This window comes from Nannospalax galili, unplaced genomic scaffold (assembly GCF_000622305.1).
Source record: "Nannospalax galili isolate Female #2095 unplaced genomic scaffold, S.galili_v1.0 scaffold1759, whole genome shotgun sequence".
Lineage (NCBI taxonomy): Eukaryota > Metazoa > Chordata > Mammalia > Rodentia > Spalacidae > Nannospalax > Nannospalax galili.
In genome coordinates this window covers 487,703-505,096 of record NW_008342711.1, presented here as the reverse complement: position 1 = coordinate 505,096, position 17,394 = coordinate 487,703, and the positions used below count along the sequence as shown (strand labels likewise).

The following is a 17,394-nucleotide window of genomic DNA, read 5'->3' as shown; positions in this document are numbered from 1 at the left end:
GACTGGTCTTGCAGTGTTGGGGAGAACGTGATACGGACACAAGTCTCTCCACTCTGCATCCTGGTGGATGGGGTCAAGTCGGCCTGACCTGTATGGGTAGGTGGGGAGGGTTGGGGCCAGGCAGCACGGAGGATTCAACAGACAGAAAAGCCATGGATGGGGACAGCAAGAGGGGCAACGTGTGGGGTGGGTGAGATGTGGAACTCCTGATACCACCTGCTCCCTCCCCTGCCTACCATGCCCTTCCAGATGCCCCAGCTGCACTCTTGCCTCAAGCCCCAAGAGTCTCCTGCATGTCCCCCTCCATCACACCCTGCCTGACAGACCCAGGCCTACCCTCAGCTCCCAGCACTGGGGTTTTGTCCTTCACTCACAACCTCACCCTGCCTCACTCACTTTCCACCAGGCACAAGGCCCATCTCTGGAGGACTGGCTTGTCCCCAAGTCCATAGGGAGCCTGGATCTCCCTCCAAGAGAGTCAGTGTAGTGTGTGTGAAGACAGAGACAGTCAGGGCCAGGGCCTGGGTCTTCGCCCATCCCCCTTCCTTCTGTGAGAAAGAGCAGGCTGGGGGGGCGGGCTCTTCTCTGGGGTAGAAATGCATGGGTTTTCTTTCTCTTCTGCCCCCCTCTCTCCCAGCATCATATGTGTGAATAAGCCTTTTAGCATCTCATGAAATCACTGATGGCTTCTGGTCTCGGATGTTTGCTGAGCTGCCTGCAAGAGCAAGTCCTCTGGAATCTTAGTCCAAGACAAGTGTCCATTTAGAAATGTGTCTGTGCCTCCTTTTCTCCTCAAAATGGAGACTTGGGAATTCTGCCCCTCCTCCTCCCTGCTACAGCTGTCAGGAAGCTTAGGAGCAAACCAAGTCTCCATACTCTGAGGTGCCTGCTCACATACATTCCCTGGGCTTCCTTCCTCCCAGAGCTCTTTGTTTGGTTTTATCCCCACAGGATTGCTTCTATCCTCTGTTTTAACCCTTAAGGAGAAGGGGGAGGGAGCTGCCATTTATAGTCTGGGGCTGAAGCATGCAGGCTGCTTGACGCAGCTGGCCCCTGGGCCCATGTCCCTCTTACTGCCCTGGGTACCTGGACCAGTTACTCCTTTCTCTCAGCCTCAGCCCTCGCATCCACAGCACAGGGGTGGTATTGCTCCTTCTTGAGAGGAGCTTGCCTGTGGGGTTGAATATGAGCTCATTTGGAACCACATCTGGATCTTCCTGGGTAGCAAATGATGGGAAGGATTACCAGGATCATCAGTATTCGTTACGATACTTCAGACCATTTGGAGGGGGGAATGGTCTCCATTTCTTACAGTGGGTCTTAGGGTATGGCTCCATGTGAGTGATTCCGTGGCATGAACATGGCCCTAGGTGCCATCCTCGGCTCTGAGCAAAAATTCTCGCCTTGGTCCTGGGCCGTAGATGCCATCTTCCTCATTTTACAGATCATTGAAGAGAAGTAGAGCCGTGGGCTGACTTGCTCTGGTGGCCCCGCTTTATGGCAAGTTCAGTCTGGCTTTTGAACCCAGCCTATGGGTGTGTGTCTTTCCACATGCTCCATGCTGCTCCTCTGACTAAGCAAGGTCCCACCAACCAGGTCCTCCATCTCTGAGAGGATGGTCACTTCAACTTTGTATTTGCCGTGTGCCTGTCTGCTGAGCTCTTAAGGAAATCCACATGTAGGCTGATTCAGTAGTTTCCCAGACTTGTCAGACATCCAGTTCACCTGAGACTTGTTAAGCATGCAGATTCCTGATGGAAGAGTGTTTCATGAAGAGTCAAAAGTAGATTATGGTCATTTCTTCTCTCCATACCACCATCTACTTCTTTGTACACAGGCATTGATTGGCTCCTACATGCCAACTGCTTCCACAAACCTAGGACCTTGTAATTCTTTTCTGGCCCTGCCCAAATCTGGCTGCTTCTCCAGTCCCATCACAATATCCACTCTTCCCCTACCTTTTGGGTCCCCATCAGTCTCACCACTCTGTCTCTTTGCCCATGTCCACTTTGCGGCCCCCTTTATTCTGTAAGCTGGTGACTTCTGAGTATATAGACAGGTGACCTGAGGGCTCCAGCTGAATCCCTCTTCTCCATGACTCAGAGCTGATGTCCCTCACCTTGTTGTGGGAATCACAGAGTCACCACTTGTCTCACCTTTACTGCCTTTTCTTGCTTCCCCCATCCCTTCCAAGACCCAGCTCCTGCTCTAGTCCTATAGGAAGTCCTCCCCATCAAATCTTTTCCCAGGCAGGTCACTGGCCTTTGGGGACATCTGGTCTGTCACTGACTCAGATCGTGAGTCTTCCCTGTCCCACAGCCAGGCATAGTAACCCATGTACTACTCTGGGTACTGACTGCATAGAGGGATTCTTTTCTAACCTCTGGTCCTCCGCCTGGGCTTGTTAGCACACATAATGCTTGAGAGAAGATCTCTTGGGGTGGCACATGTAGGAACTGAAGTGCAGGAATGGCACCCGTCCTAAGGCCATAGTGTTTTATTGGACACCTATGCACAACCACAGTACCATCGGTCTTCACACGTGAGGCCTCATTTTGATTGTCAACAGCGATGTGAACTGGGCATTGCCGTCACTGTTTATGAGGGAGCTGAGCCACAGAGGAGCAGAGAGCAGCCCCAGGTCACATGGCCAGTACACAACAGCAGAGACAGGACTAGCCTCAGCCACCCTGCTGGAGAGCCGGGAGGTGGACTGCCCCGATGCCCTGTCCTTGGCACCCTTCTGTTCCCTTCACACTGGAAGCCTCCTGTGGAGGTTGGCTCTGATTTGACTCTCACCTCTCCCACTCAGCAGAGTAGAGGCAGAGGCTCCTTGGGGGCATCAGCCTGCCCTGTGGCACTATTTTCTCCTCCATGGCCTCTTAGCTGTAATTGACTCCTTCCCTATAACATATATCAGAGCCCAATTGGTGCTGTAGTCATGTCCACGGGAGTGCCTCTTGCACACACAAATGTGCACACACACACACACATACACACCAGGCCCATCCTTCACATTCTGTAGCACCATTCATCAGGCCTGTTTTCTTTCACTATTTTTTGTATGTGCATATGTGTATGTACATATTTGTATGTTTCCATGTGTGGTGTGTGTGAGTACACATGTGTGTGCATTCATGTGGAGGCCAGAGGTTGATGTCAAGTGTATTCCTCATTGGCTCTTTACTGATGCAGCATCTCTTGGTGAATCGGAAATCACTGAGTCAGTTATTCTAGCTAGACAGCTTGCCCAGAGGATCCCGTGTCTTCCTCCTAAGCACTGAGATTACATGTGGACCACCACACTCACCAGGCTTTGTATGTGGGTGGTGGAGATCCACACTCCAGACATTACACTTGCACAGATAGCACTTTATGTACTAAGCCATCTTCCTAGCCTCTGGTTTCTAAGGCTTGTTGCCACTATCTGTGCAGTTGTCAGTTAAGTGGCATCTACTCTGTACCAGGGAGTAGTCTGGATACTCCCTAGCTACCATTTAAAGTGGTGCTCAAGGCTCAGGGAGTGAATGCTGTTTGCATCTTACGGACAGAATATGAGGCCAGAAGTGGGCAGGGATATGTCTGAAGGAACACAAGCACCTTGTAAAGGAACTAGTGGGACTGGCCTGTCTCATACCCTCCCGGGAAAGTGCTCTATCTGCCCATGCACACTGACTACTGACTTGCATCTATCATATAAAGATGTTCTTGTGTACATTTGTGCAGATGTACCTAGCATACACCATCTTTGATTAGTAACAGCCTGTATAGAAGTAAAGCAGATCTGCTCTTCTGGGTTTCCACAACCTGTGCCCTTTTCATCATATAACTGTTCTATTAAGAACAGCTTCTGGCACTTGACAGTTACCTAACAAATTTAAATTGAGTCTTGGTACAATTTGAATGCCTAATGATGGTTTCCCCAAGTGACCATGCACTATGAACAATTTATAATAGTTTTGTTTCCTCTGATCCATCAAATATAAATTTGGTAAGTAATTGCAATGCTCCATCACCAAAAGGTGGTGGTCCATATGAGACTGGACTAGAACAGATTTGAAATGCACTTGTGAATTACAGCAGGCTCACCCTCCCTGGAACTCCTGGTCTTGTGCATCGCATTACTCAGCTCACCCCTGGGGCCTGGTGCAGAGCTCCTGATAACCAATTTCCAGAAGAACAAAAGAAGCTGGGAGCATGGTTTTTAGATGACATATAATGATAAGGAGATGGAAGTTGAGCTGTGTGCTACAGCCCTGCTCAGATGTGGTCCTGATAGGAAGGAAAGAGGAAAGGATCCACTTTGGAGTCATGCATATGCTTGTCTCTTTATCCAGAAAGCGACCTGTAATCCTAGCACTTCGAAGGGAGGCAGAAGCAGAAGTATCAGGAGTTTAAGGCCACCCTGGGCTATTTGAGATGCTGTCTGAAAACAACCAATAAAACAAATAAATAGAAAGCAACCTGGCCAGAAGCCTGGATCATTGTTGATTAAGTCTGGCCAGAGGGTCAGAGAACAGGGAGAAAGTTTGAAGACTTGACAGTGATAACAATACTGTAATAAAATACTTAAAAGGCATACATTATGTGCCAGGCACAGTTTGAATTGTTTTGCCTACAGATATTTTGAGGAGTAAGTGAATACGTATCTCAGAACAGGCTGTGTGAGAATAATTGTGTCCTATGCGCAAGCTGACCAAAGGAATTCTATCAAACTGTTTAGACAAGCCAGTGCTTGCTCAGTGAACCAATGTATAATTGTCCTAGTGCAACATAATTTCAATATAGATTGACCTTCAGAGGACTAGAATTTGGTTCCCAGTACCCATGTCAATGGCATACCACCTCGTATAATTCTAGCTCCTGGGGATCCAATGCCCGCTCCTGTGGGCACACACATACACATGTGCATACACACATACATACACACACGTACATAAATAAAACTAAATCTTAAAAAAAAATTTATGTGTATGAGTGTATTGCCTGCATGTAGGTAGGTGCACCCATGTCATGCAATGCCCTCAGGGGTCAAAAGAGGGTGTTGGATCCCCTGGAACTGGAGTTACGGACGGTTATCAGCCACCATGTGGGTGCTAGGAATCAAACTCGGGTCCTCTGCAATAATAATCAATACTTTTAATTGCTGAACCATCTCTCCAGCCCTCCCAGCCCTCTTAAAAAGTATTTTTTATGCCGGGCATGGTGGCACACGCCTTTAATCCCAGCACTCGAGAGGCAGAAGCGGGCAGATCTCTGTGAGTTCAAGGCCAGCCTGGTCTACATAGTGAGTTCCAGGCCACCTGGGGCTACAGGGAGACCCTGTCTCAAAAAGACCAAAAAGTAACTTTTAACACAGGGTCTCAATAAGTTGCCCAGGCTGGTGCCGTGACCTCACTCTGAAACAGGCGGGCCTTGATTTTCCTACTTCAGCCTCCCAGATAGGTGGGATTGTAGGCCTGAGTCACCAGGATGGCTATGCTTATTCTTTATGTACAGTATATTTGTGGAAAAATATTTCAAGGGCAAGAGAACAATTTGGACAAAAACTGTCTAAAATCTTCTTAGAGGGTGATAAATTAGTGGTAAAATTGCTCAAAGAGCTCTTCCTACTCCTAGCCAAGGGGAAGATACATGATGTAATGTAAAATTATTTGGATTTAATTAATGATATACTAAAGGAATGACTGGAAATTGTGAAAGTCCATTACAGTAATGGCATCCAGGCTGATAAAGGTGACAAAACAAGGTCCTTCCCCATTTTTGCCTGCCACTCCCTCTTCTGTGCCAAAACACTCCCCCACTTGCCAAGGATGACTTGTTCTTTCTGCCTATCCTACCTGCACTCAAGGCCTGACACTTAGGAAAGAGCCAATCCGTTGTCCAACCAAACTATAGGTTTCCTGGAAGGAGAAAACTCTACAAACTCTAATGCCCTGCAGTGGGAACATAGTGGGAATGGCAGAGTTCTTCATGATTATGATTCACTCTTAATGCTATCAAACACTTTGATCTCAATTTTTATCAGAACCACAGTACCTGAGTTCTTCAATACCCTCCATTATCTCCTAGCCCACATTTTCACATAGATAGTACCTGGGAATGAGTTGCTATGTTGAATAGCTTCAGTTGTCAACTGACACACTTGGGTAGAGGGAATCTCAGTTGGGGAATTGCCTCTTTTGGCCTGTGGCCATATCAGTGGGGCATTTTCTTGATTACTGACTGATGTGAGAGGGCCTAGCCCACTGTGGGCAGTACCACCCTTGGGCAGGTAATCCTGTGTTATGTAAGAAAGCGGGCTGAGCACAGGTCAGGAGAACAATCCAGTAAGCAGCATTCCTCCATCGTCTGTGCTTCAGGTTCATGCCTTGAGTTCCTCAGTGATGATCTGTGACCTGGGAGATGTAAGATAAAATAAATCCTTTCCTCTCCAAGTTGGTTTTGGTCAGTGTTTACATCACAGCAATGGAAAGTAACTGGGGCAGATACCTTTGGACACAGTACCCACCAAGTCCTGACTTTGGCTACTTGTCATGGGTACCACCCAGCCTCCCCAAAAGACCATGACATGTACCCTAATGGAAGTACTTCTGCTTCCAGTGAAGACTACCACAGCAGTCAAAATGAAAGTGGGTCTAAACTGATGGCCATAGTCAAGAGCTGTTCCTCTCCAGCTGGAGCTTTTTTAAAAAAATCACAAGACCCATGCTAACTCAATCAGACAAGGGCCCAGAGTAGAGTGAGGGAAATGGGCGGTGGGCTGGCCCTAGCCTAGGAACTGTTGGAAACTGAATACCGCTGGGTGGTGAGGGTGCGTAGAACTTGACTAGACCCCAGTGGTTGAACTTGCACCAAAGGACATCTAGGTACAGATGCTAGACCAGATGGGACATAACACATATGGCAGAATACATGAAGTCTGGTGGGAGGGCATGAATGGGGAAGGGGGTCGAAATTTGATTAATAACTCTTGTATGAAATGTACAAAAGTTCAATAAGTATTTTTTCAAATCATGTTTCCTAAACAATAACTGTTCTTTAATTGTTTATACAGTGTATAAGAGGGAAGAGATGGCCATTATAAGGGCCTCATTGCTCACAAGACTATCCTAGAGATTAGGAGTCTGGTATTATAGGGATTGTAGAGTCTGAAGGATTCTCCTCACAGACAAAAGGAGCAAAGCAAGACTCCCCCCACTCAAGTCAATCTCCAACAGCCTGAGTGCCTTATCTCTTAGTGAGCCATGTAGCCTGGTAGACACTACCCTCAACCACAGGAGGGGCCTTTGCTTCCTGCTTCATAGTCATCTCTTTTATCCCTACTCCTTCTCCCAAACAGGTGATTTGACAGTCCATATGGATAATCCAATACTCTGGCCTCTCAAGCCATTATCCTCTCGTTCCCCAAAATTATCTTCTTTCCCTTTCATCACTACTCCTTGGACTTTGCCATTACCGAGAGCTTAATCTACTCTATCTTCTAACAACCATCCCAGTATGTAACTAATCCCCCAGTTCAACCTTAAATTGTTTCTACACTCTTCCCCAGATACCTACTTATTTAACATGGAGTCCTAATTCTTAGACTTAAGACTCCTACCTACAGAACTCTACACTGGTCCTCAATCTTTCTCATATACTCCTCATCCTTCTCCAAGTCTGCCTAGGTCCCACTGTCTATCTCTTCTGCCACTCTACATAAGTACTGTAGGTCAGGCACCAAAACACAGTAGATAAAACCTAGACTCGGCATTTGCTGCCTTCAGTCCTGTGTCCTTATTCCAAATCCAAATGACAGAACTCAAACCCTGGAGTAAACCAATACTCATTTCCTTAGTGGCTATACCCAGAATATCAATCACAGCCTTGTCCTAACCCCACTGCTGCCCAAATCTAGCCACTCTGTCCACTATTAGGACCTTCACACTACTTGACATCTCTCTTGAGTACTATCTAGACAGCGCATTTGCAGCCCAGACCTCTCATCTCCTCAAGAATTGGGCTGTATGAATCAGTGTTCAACTTCTCCTTCTCCAGTGGCTCCTCCCCTGTTATGTCACACTCTTCTCTAAGAAAATGTTCCTGTCTGGGTCTCTCTTTAGCCACTCACCTCTTTCTCCTTTCATGCACATTTCTCAAAAGGAGAGTCTGCACATGGTGTACATGAGGCCTCCTCTTTCTCTGCTGTCTATCACAGACCCTCTCAGGTCTCTCCTTGAAAGAGTGTCCTCTGAAACTACAATCTCTGTGACTCTACCCCAGAGAAAGCCCATCTACCCTAGAGGAAAGTGAGGCCAGGGAGATTTGCTAATTCTCAATCTCAGGAGTCCAACAATATCACTGAAATAGAAACGTTCCCAATTCTTTTTAAAATGTGATAGTCTTTTTTCTTTTTAAAAAAAGCAATAAACTCAGAAATGGCAAACAGATTTAATGCAGAGTGTTGACTTCAATTGACTGATAGTGGCTGCCTAGAGTGCTGTGTCGAGTAGGTTTCTGAGAGCACACCCTGGCTTGAGAAGACTGCTGGGATTAGCAAAATCTGAAAATACAAGTAAAGGAACACCAGTCTGTTGATATCATGCACATGTTCCATGTTCATCTCCAGCCCAGGCTTAAGTGCCCCATTTTCAACCCCATGAGCCCCAGCTACCCCCCTGCCACCAGTACAGATACCTGAATCTCACTTGTAGGAGAAACCACAGGCACCGGAGCTGCCACTGGTTCTGGCACCAGCTCCACTAAGACCAGCAAAGAGCCCAAATGTGAGAGTGGCAGTCAGGCTGGGACGGGTACTGAAGCCACCACTAGCACTGGCACCAGCACTAGTACTGGCACTGGCACCAGCACTGGCACTGGCACCATCACTCTCTTCGCCTTTGGCTTTAGCTTCAGCTCCTGCCTGGATCCTGGCTTTGGCCCAAGGTCCGATATCAGCTTCATCCCAGTTGCAGGGACCGGCAGCATTCTCAGAGCCAAGCCCAATGCCCATTTGAGCTCTAATCTCGGCCCTTGCCTTTGCCTCAGCAGCAGCCTCAGCTGCAGCCTTCAAATCTGCTTCCATTGCCTCTCGGTACTGAGCTGCCCATTCTTTGGGATCCTTCTTTTGCACCTAAAATGAAAAGAAAAAAAAAAAAACATTGGAACAATCACAATCAGAGGATTTAGCACTTACTGTTTGCAAGCCACCATATTACGTGCTGTATATAAGAGTAATAATACAGTTAGTACTAGCAAGCCTGCACCTCCCATTCATTACATCCCTCATTGACATTTACTGACTCTCTGAGCTGGACACATCACCTACCAACTTCTCTGAGCTGGTTTTCACATATACAGTATAGCAACGCTATATGAGTTGTAAGGATTAAATGATCCAGATACAGTGCCTATCACAGTGTTTGATAACTCAAAGAGGCTTAAACATGTTTAGACATGAACTTCAGGCTTATTGGAATGGAGAATGTCCCAGCCTGAGACACCCCATGATCTTCATAGGCCAAATACAAACAGCTCTCCAATTACCTTACAAGCAAACTTGAGGACTTTCATCTTGCTGGTCTCATAGTAAGAGCGCAGTCCCCAGAAGAACTCATACTCGGGAGGATTGCTATTGGGTACTCTGGCATAATCCAAGTACCTTAAAAAAAAGAGGTTGAAAGCCAGTTTCTAGGGCCACTCATGGACTACTGGTTTATGGACTTGAGGTTGTAGACAGACACATCCCCAACTAAATACTGCACCACCCCCCCACTATCGAGCCCTGTCCTATCGCTCCTGGCCAGAAGCCATGTGGAAGAACAGAGGAGAAACATGTAGGGCATTTGCTCACAGGGAGGTCACAAATGTCGTGCTCCTCATCACAATGGCCCCAGATTCCTGTTGGGTGAGTTGTAAACAGAGGAGCCATTCTTCAGGCCGTCTGCTCTGAGCACACCCTGCTGGAAGGAGGCCTGGCTATGCTCTGGAAAGATCCACTACAAAAAATGTCTGACTGGGCATAATTACCTTTAATCACAGCACTCAGGAGGCCAAGGCAGGCTGATCTGTATGAGTTTGAGGTCAGCCTGGCTCCAGGCCAATCAGGGCTATATAGTGAGACTGTCTCAAAAAACCAAAATCAGACATGGAAGACTATAAGGAGCAGGGTGTGGTAACATGCCTGTAATCCCAGAACTCAGCAGACTGAGTTCAGGGTCATCCTTGGCTACATAATGAGTTTGAGGAGATCCTGTCTCAAAAAATAAAAAGACTACAAAGAAAGAAATAGACAGTCTGGGGCTGTAGAGATGGCTCAGCGGTTAAGAACACTGGTTGTTCTTGCAGAAGACCCAGGTTTGAATCCCAGCACCCACATGGCAGCTAGAAACTTGTCCATAACTACAGTTCCAAGGGATCAGGCACCCTCTTCTGACATCCGAGGACATTGTATGACATGGGTGCACTTACATACATGCAGGCAATACACTCATAGACATAAAATAAAAATGATAAATACAGTATTTTTAAAAGAAATAGCCAGTTAAGAACAGGGTACTTCATTTTTTAAAATTATTTATTTATTGTTTATTTTTATGTGTATGTTATGTTTGCATGTATGTAAATGTACCCATGTTGTGCAAAGCCCATGGAGGCCAAAAGAGGCCAGAAGAAGGCATTGGATCCCATGGAGTTTTGAAGAGTTGTTAGCCGCCATGTGAGTGTTGGGAATCGAACCACGGTTCTCTGAATGAGCACCCAGTGTTAGCAACTGCTGAGACACCTCTCTAGCCTCTCATGTATATTTCTGAGTGTGTGTGTGTGGGTGGGGTATGTACCTGTGTTTGTGTATGTGAATGCTTGCATGTTCTTCTCTGAGGCCCAGTGACCCAAGGTGGAACCCTACTCAGAAAGTCAAGAGGGTAGCCTTTCATTACCTAGGAGCCATGTTCAATCATGCCCTCTTAGGGACTCATACCCCTCAACTGTAAATGGTGGATAAGTATGAAAATGAAATCAGATGTACAAGTCAGGTTCCAGCATAGTCCCCGGTTTCCAAAGGCTACCATTCAAGGGAATTTTTGATAGAAATTCATTTTTATGAAGCTCTATCTAGCAGAGTAATAATTATCAAGGCATCAGAGCCATGTTCCAAATGCAACTCTCATTTTCTACCTATGTAACTCTGAGCAAATGACTTCACCTCTTTATGTCTGCTTCCACATGTGTGTAATGCTGACAATGACACACACCCCCTTGAGGAGTTGTTCTGAAGCCATAAATGAGAGACTATGTAATATTTAAGATCTATGATTGTCCCCAGAAATAGCCTATGACAGGCATACACACAAGTACACTTCAGACCACAAACACCTGCGCACATGCACATAGACTTGCACAGACCATAGCTTTAGCACTCTGTTCTGAAATGGGCAAAATGCATGGAACACAACAACACTAGACACAGGCACCTACTTCTGCTTCACAAATTCATCAGTAATGAGCTTCTTCACATCCCCAAAAAGTGAATGATGTATCCTGAGAGCGTAAGAAAGAAAACCGAATAAACAAATATATACAATTAGGACTGTCTAACTTCCCAGATGGCAGAGGCATTTCTAAGATAGAAAAGAGATTTACAGCACAGGAGGAAGCTCCATGGGAGCTCAAGAGACAGTGAAAGGGTGAGCAAAGACAAGAGCAATTTCCCCATTCACACAGGTCAGAACCCTGAGCCCACTACCCAGCCCAGCACCTGCCCCCCTCCACCAGACCACCAGGCTGATGCAATCCTGGGACTGTCATCTCTTGCCAAAGGACAACATGGATAGCAAGCGCTGAGAGAGCCCAATCATACCCAGGGCGCAGTCCCAACTTGCGCAGCACCTCCCAGATGACAGCTGCAAGGGGAGGCAAGAAGGAGACAGAGACAGAAAATGAGCATCTGGAATTCAGACAATGGCCACCTATTCAGCTGCATGTCCAGGTACTCACCCTCACTGGACCGATTTCCATTCATGAAGATGATGCTAAGAAGCACCATTAGGAGACCCAACTTAGGTGAGTCCTTGGTTCTAAGGAATAACGAGGCAGAAAGTTTACAACTACAAGCCATCCACAAGACACAGCAGCCTCTTCCAGGTTCCTCAGGTATGGAAGAATTCAGCCTAGTCTAGGGCCCCAGTTGTCTATGACCCAAAGCATGGTGCTTTCACCATCGAGCCAAAGTCTCCATTCAGCTAAATGAGAAATCGCATCCTACCCCTCCCTATCCAGGATTGAGGAGGAGATGGAAGAATGCCTGTCAACCTAGGATAATGTAGGCACTCAGTCAATAGGAGTCCTTCCTTTTTCTCCCAAAGCCCCCACTCTGAGACAATTCTAGACAGAACCCCAGTGACAATCTTGCCCTCAAGCATCATGGTTACCCACATCAGAAAGGCCTCCCTCTCTTGAGAGCCAGTCTACCAGGCCAGGCATTTGGCAGAAGAGACAAGCAACAATAGGCTGACTTCGTGGGAGCTGCTGGAGAGAAAGCCAACCTGATAGCAGGAATGCCCCACTCCAGGCTCTGGAACCCTTCCATCAGTCACAATCTGGCACCACCACTGCACACACTCCCAACCGGGTATGGGGCTGGGGCAGGGGCTTTTAGGCCCTCTTTCCTGGGCCTCTAAGAGGATATGGGACGAGAGGGCAGGGAAAGGGCAGTACCGTGGATGAAGCAGAAGCCCCTTCCCACCCCAGCATTTTCCCAGCTTACGTTCCCAGTATGCCTGCATCAGTAGGCTCTAAGGTGCTGAGGAGAATATACAAGTGGTCACTCTTATCAATTTCTTTCAGCTGAATTCCAAATACCTGTGGATGGGGAGAATAGCTTATGAAATCATAAAAATTAGCTTCCCAGGCATTCTGTAGCTTCCTCATGTACCTAAGGGTATTTGTCCGTGTGAGAAATTGATGGCATAATGTATATAAAACACATAACTAAGTGCACATTAAACATAACATATGCTGGTCATCCACATCATTTTTGTGATCAGTGGGAACCTAGGGAGACAGAGAGATGAGCATCTGGAATACATGAGGTGATGTACCCAGCAGCAGACAGAAGCCAAGACTACACTAGCTGTATTTTCACCACTAACTTACTGTGTGACTGATCTACACCCCTCCCCAGGCCTCTGTGTGTTCATCTGCAAAATGATGGAAATGTATTAGCAGGTCTCTGGGCTTCCCCTCAGAACGGTCATAATGCACCTTTGTTCCATTCAAGGCTTCCCCATGTACCCATCCCCCAGGGCTGCCCCTTCACCTTCTCCAAGGAATAGCCTGCTCGTTCAATGATTTCCGGATACACATCAGTATATTCTTTGATGATGTCCTTCAGCATGTCTGCAATGGGAGAGTATTTTAAGAATGTCAACTGAAGAGTAGCCAAGTGACCCTCACGCCCAAACTTTAGACCCCTTGTCATCCATGCCTTGAGTGGCATAATCAGCTTCTGGGCTTATCAATAGAGACTCCACTATTGCTGTTGCTTTGGAATGAAAGACTGGAGCAGAAGAGTGAAGGATGTCCCTAGTACATGGCCTTGAGAGAAGGCAAGGGAGGGCAGAGGTCAGTAGAGGGAAAGGTTTGTAGGACTCTACCTGAGCGCCTGATGGGAATCTTTGTCTGGTCTTTAGCCAACAGGTACTTCACCAAATCATTTGCCTAGAAGAGAAGGAAATGGTAAAAAAGATTGAAATAAGCTTTCAGAAAACACCAAAGATAAGAGAGAATGGCAAGCAAAGCAGTGGAAAACGCAGGATGGAAAGAAGTTCTTACCCTTCCTTGTAAAAGGGCCACATCTCGAGGTGGAGGTACTTCAGGTTCTTGGGATGACTGGAGCTTGGCAGCTCTACGACGGGCCTTACCCCTCCGAGCTCTAGGTGACCTCAGGGAGAGCAGAGCTCTCCGGGCCCAAGCAGCCAACCGAGTCCTTGATGCCCTGCGGGCCCAAAAGGCTATGGGTCCCCTTGAAGCTCTGCGGGCCATAGAGGCCATTAGGGCCTTTGAGACCCTTCGACCACCTGTAGTTCCAGAAGCCTGACTCTGATCGCTACTGGCATCCTCTTCCCCTTCCAGGTGTTTCACCTGCATCAACAGGGAGGAAACTAGGCATCACCAAGTGAAACAGGTGGTCATTCCTCCTAACCCTGACTCTTCCAGGAAGGACCCCAACCCCAGTCCTGTGCCTTCAGTAATAGCCCAACTCACTAGGCACTAGCCATCCTGAGTTCTGGGCTTATCACTGACTTCCAGTTGGGAACTTCATCCTTGAGTGGATCAGGAGCAACTCAGAAACAAGGCCTGAGGCTTTTCTTCTTGCTGTGTTCACCACTGGCTCTGCTTGTACCACCCTGGACAAGTCATCTCTCTGGAAGTCTGCTTCCTTCTCTATAAAACTGAAATTCTAAGGAGTTACTTCCAGCTATAATGAGACAACACATGTGAATATGCCTAGCTCAAAGACTAAAAGTGTGCAGATACTATGTAATATAAACCGCATTATATTCACATTGTAGCTCTGTGCATTCCCGTCATCTCCCCACCAGCCTGTGAGGCCTGTGGATACACGAATTATAACACAGTCCTCTCAGTGTCCCCTGCAGTGTTAATAAGCACAGGGATCTTTCTAATGTTTGAACCCAATGAGAGGATAGATGTGGAGAAGCAAGGGTGTTGATTGCAGAGATATTACCTTTTGGGCATTCTTGGCTTTGACCTTGGGCCGAGTATCCTGATTGATCTGAACCTGGACAGCTGCACCCTCAGACTCAGGTTCATCTGCTCCAGCCTGAGAGGCAGCACCTTCAGTCTCCGGGACCTTTGTATTGACCTTCAGATCAGCCACACAGTCGACCTTTTTGGTCTGAGTGGCAGGCATCGCCATAGCCTGCAGGTCAGCCTTTTGCACCTTCGGGTCAGCTGCTGGGCTCTTGTTTTCAGCTGCCAGGACCTGGGTATCAGTCTGCTGTGTGGTAGTTGAGGTCTGGGTGGCAGCAGCCTCGGGTGCCTCTGGGGACTTTGAGACTTCTGTAGCTTTTGAGATTCCTGAGGCTTTTGAAACCTTTGCAGCCTCTGAGACCTTTGGTGCCTTTGTGGCCTTTGGCATCTCGGAGACCTCCAACTTCTGGGTCACTGTCAACAGGTTCTGCATTGAATTGCCTCCCTTTTCTGAAGCTTTGACCTGTAAGGGGAAGCAGAGAAACGTGTTGACCTTCTTCCCACCCTCAACTAGGCAAACGACTCCAAAATTCCAAGGCTACACTTCTCTGACCTGTAATGACTCCTACCTGCAGTATGTTCCGACCACCTCAGCCCATCAAGTCCTCCCCTTCCTCTAAGCAAAAACTAATGACAGAACAAGGGCCCACTCATCCTCTCTCCCTTTCCCCCTCCACTGAGAAGGGGGATACACCCAGGCAAGGAAGTGGGTGGAGAAAGACAAGGATGGGAGGGGAAGCATCAAGGATTTGGAGCAGCAACAGGGTCTGTTAAGGCAAAGTAGCAACGGAGAGGAATAATGAGGTCTTACCTGAAAGCGAGTTGGACCCGCACCACTCTCACTTGTGTCAGACATGTCTCAAATTCGCCTAGCAAAGCTGAGCCTGAAGAGAAGGCCTGGGTCAAGTGAAGAGACCACTGATAGTCCTATGCCTTGTTCTTCCTAGGAGCTGATCCTCACCTTCTCTATGGCCCCAATCCCAAATCCCTCCCCCAACCCCAAGGAGTCTGTGCTAAGATACAGAAATCCAGAGTCTAGGTCTCAATTCTCTGCAGCCGCACCCTCCCCTTCTCCAGGAAGATGTGCCAGCGCGGCAGCTCTGAGGACCCCGCCCCTTTTCCCAGCTCACTCCCCCACCCAGCCGCAAGTCTATAGTGCGCATGCGCGTCTGCTGCGAACTGCTTCAGCGCCGCCTGCTTTCGCAGCACTAGCTGGTTCGCCAATGTTCGCCATGCGCATGCGCATTCGGCAACTAGCGCTGTCTCCGAGCTGGCCCGTCTCTACACGCCCCTTTCTAGCTATACATACGGCACATGCGCAATGATCACAGTCTCAGTCCAGTACCCTACCCCCTACACACGCCCCTCTTCAGGTCCGCAGTGCTGTTCGGCCCCGCCCCCTCCCCAACTAGCCTCCCTTCCAAACCATTGCAGTGTCTGGAGGTCCCAGCCCCTCCCTTACTCCACCCTACCAATTCCACAGTGCCTCCAGGTCCCGCCCTTTTACCCAAACACGCCCCCCTCCAAAAAGCAAAACCCATCTTGGTTCGGCCCCTTCCCTATAACACCCCCTCCTCAACTCAGTATTGAACTAGAGATTCCATCTTGGGCCCAGCCAAACGAGGTCCATTCCCCTCCCTTCCTAGCTTGATGGATTCCTCACGATCTGGTCCTTAAGGCTAGTTTTCTCCAGATCCCAGAGGGTGGGGCCGACCCCTAGAGGGCTCTCATCCAAAGCCCAGCCCGAGGCTTACCTCGTCTTTCTTCAATTCCTGAGTGCGTCCACTCTCTTCAAGCCCCTCCGAAACTCAGAGGCTGCCCTCCCCACTCAAGGCCGGAAGTGGTCCCGCCCCTTTCCGCCTCCCTAGGGGGCCTCCGTCCCAGCCAGTCTGCCCCTCCCCCTCACTCCTTATCCGCCCCCCTATTCCTTCAGCCTGGATCCTGACTCCCTATTTCCCATTGCATTTTCTATTTACCCTACAGAATCTCCTCTTGCCATTCTTAACATCCTCCTCTGTATTACCTATGCACACCCTTCCCCCGCCCGGTGTTCCTTAACTCCTCTCTGCACCCTGTAGTCTCTTTACTGGATCTCCACTCCCCCTCAGTATCCCTCCACTTAACATGCACGGTTCCCTCTTTTTCTCCCCATCACCTCCGCTAATCTCTGCTGTCCAGCCCCCATATACAGCCCACTACTTTCTTGGTCGTCCTCATTCTCACACCCCATTCAGCGGCACCTCTACTCCAGTTACAGTGGTGAAATAAGAACTGCCCACCTGCCTGGCTGTGAGTTTCGGGGGTTGAAACCACTGTCTGGCTGCCAGGAAACCCCAATCTTGTCCCCCTCACCTTATCCTCGAAGCGAGTCTGGGATTCGTGTGCCCGCTCTCAGTCCCCCTCCAAGTCTCAGGCTCCTGGACTGCAGATAGCCCAGCCCAGCCCCTTTCCTCAGCCCCCTGCCCCCCGCCGCCCCCTTCCTCGGGGGTGGGGCAATGGGGCCCTGCTCAATGCAGTCTGATGCCGAAGCCTATGTTTATGCCACTGTACCAGGCTCGGTCTGAAGCCCTTCCAATCCAAACCACCCCATGAAAACGACTCATTCATTGAATTTATTTTGTAGCATTATTTTTACTTATT

General features: G+C 48.3%; 1 protein-coding gene and 1 non-coding gene across 4 annotated transcripts; both read right to left on the bottom strand.

Annotated features, from left to right (window-relative positions):
* Positions 1-5,638: 5,638 nt before the first annotated feature.
* Positions 5,639-17,141, bottom strand: Maged2 (MAGE family member D2). Of its 3 annotated transcripts, XM_008838752.3 has the most exons (13): positions 17,107-17,141; positions 15,566-15,638; positions 14,729-15,217; positions 13,813-14,121; positions 13,635-13,698; positions 13,298-13,377; positions 12,746-12,840; positions 11,977-12,056; positions 11,840-11,882; positions 11,458-11,520; positions 9,529-9,643; positions 8,680-9,115; positions 8,415-8,545 (listed from the first exon to the last, which is right to left on the bottom strand). In XM_008838752.3, the coding sequence occupies exons 2-12, from the start codon at positions 15,608-15,610 to the stop codon at positions 8,687-8,689; spliced, it is 1,812 nt and encodes a 603-aa protein (XP_008836974.1). In that variant the 5' UTR covers positions 15,611-15,638; positions 17,107-17,141; the 3' UTR covers positions 8,415-8,545; positions 8,680-8,686. The 3 variants fall into 3 exon arrangements, with proteins under 3 accessions (XP_029422116.1, XP_008836974.1, XP_029422115.1); XM_029566256.1 differs by lacking the exons at positions 8,415-8,545; positions 17,107-17,141 and adding an exon at positions 5,639-6,398 and having other exon boundaries at positions 15,566-15,830; XM_029566255.1 differs by lacking the exon at positions 17,107-17,141 and having other exon boundaries at positions 15,566-15,830.
* LOC115071348 lies at positions 9,815-9,943 on the bottom strand. Its single transcript, XR_003850435.1, has one exon. It is a non-coding gene; the product is annotated as a small nucleolar RNA SNORA11 (small nucleolar RNA).
* Positions 17,142-17,394: the final 253 nt, after the last annotated feature.

What these genes read in the sequence shown, in the direction of transcription:
- Maged2 (XM_008838752.3), bottom strand. Translation starts at nt 15,610, where the DNA reads ATGTCTGACACAAGTGAGAGTGGTGCGGGTCCAACTCGCTTTCAG. An exon ending in AAGCCAAGAATGCCCAAAAG is followed by an intron (nt 14,122 to 14,728) that starts GTAATATCTCTG and finishes CTGTTGATGCAG; the next exon opens with GTGAAACACCTGGAAGGGGA. An exon ending in TGGCCCTTTTACAAGGAAGG is followed by an intron (nt 13,699 to 13,812) that starts GTAAGAACTTCT and finishes CTTCTCTTCTAG; the next exon opens with GCAAATGATTTGGTGAAGTA.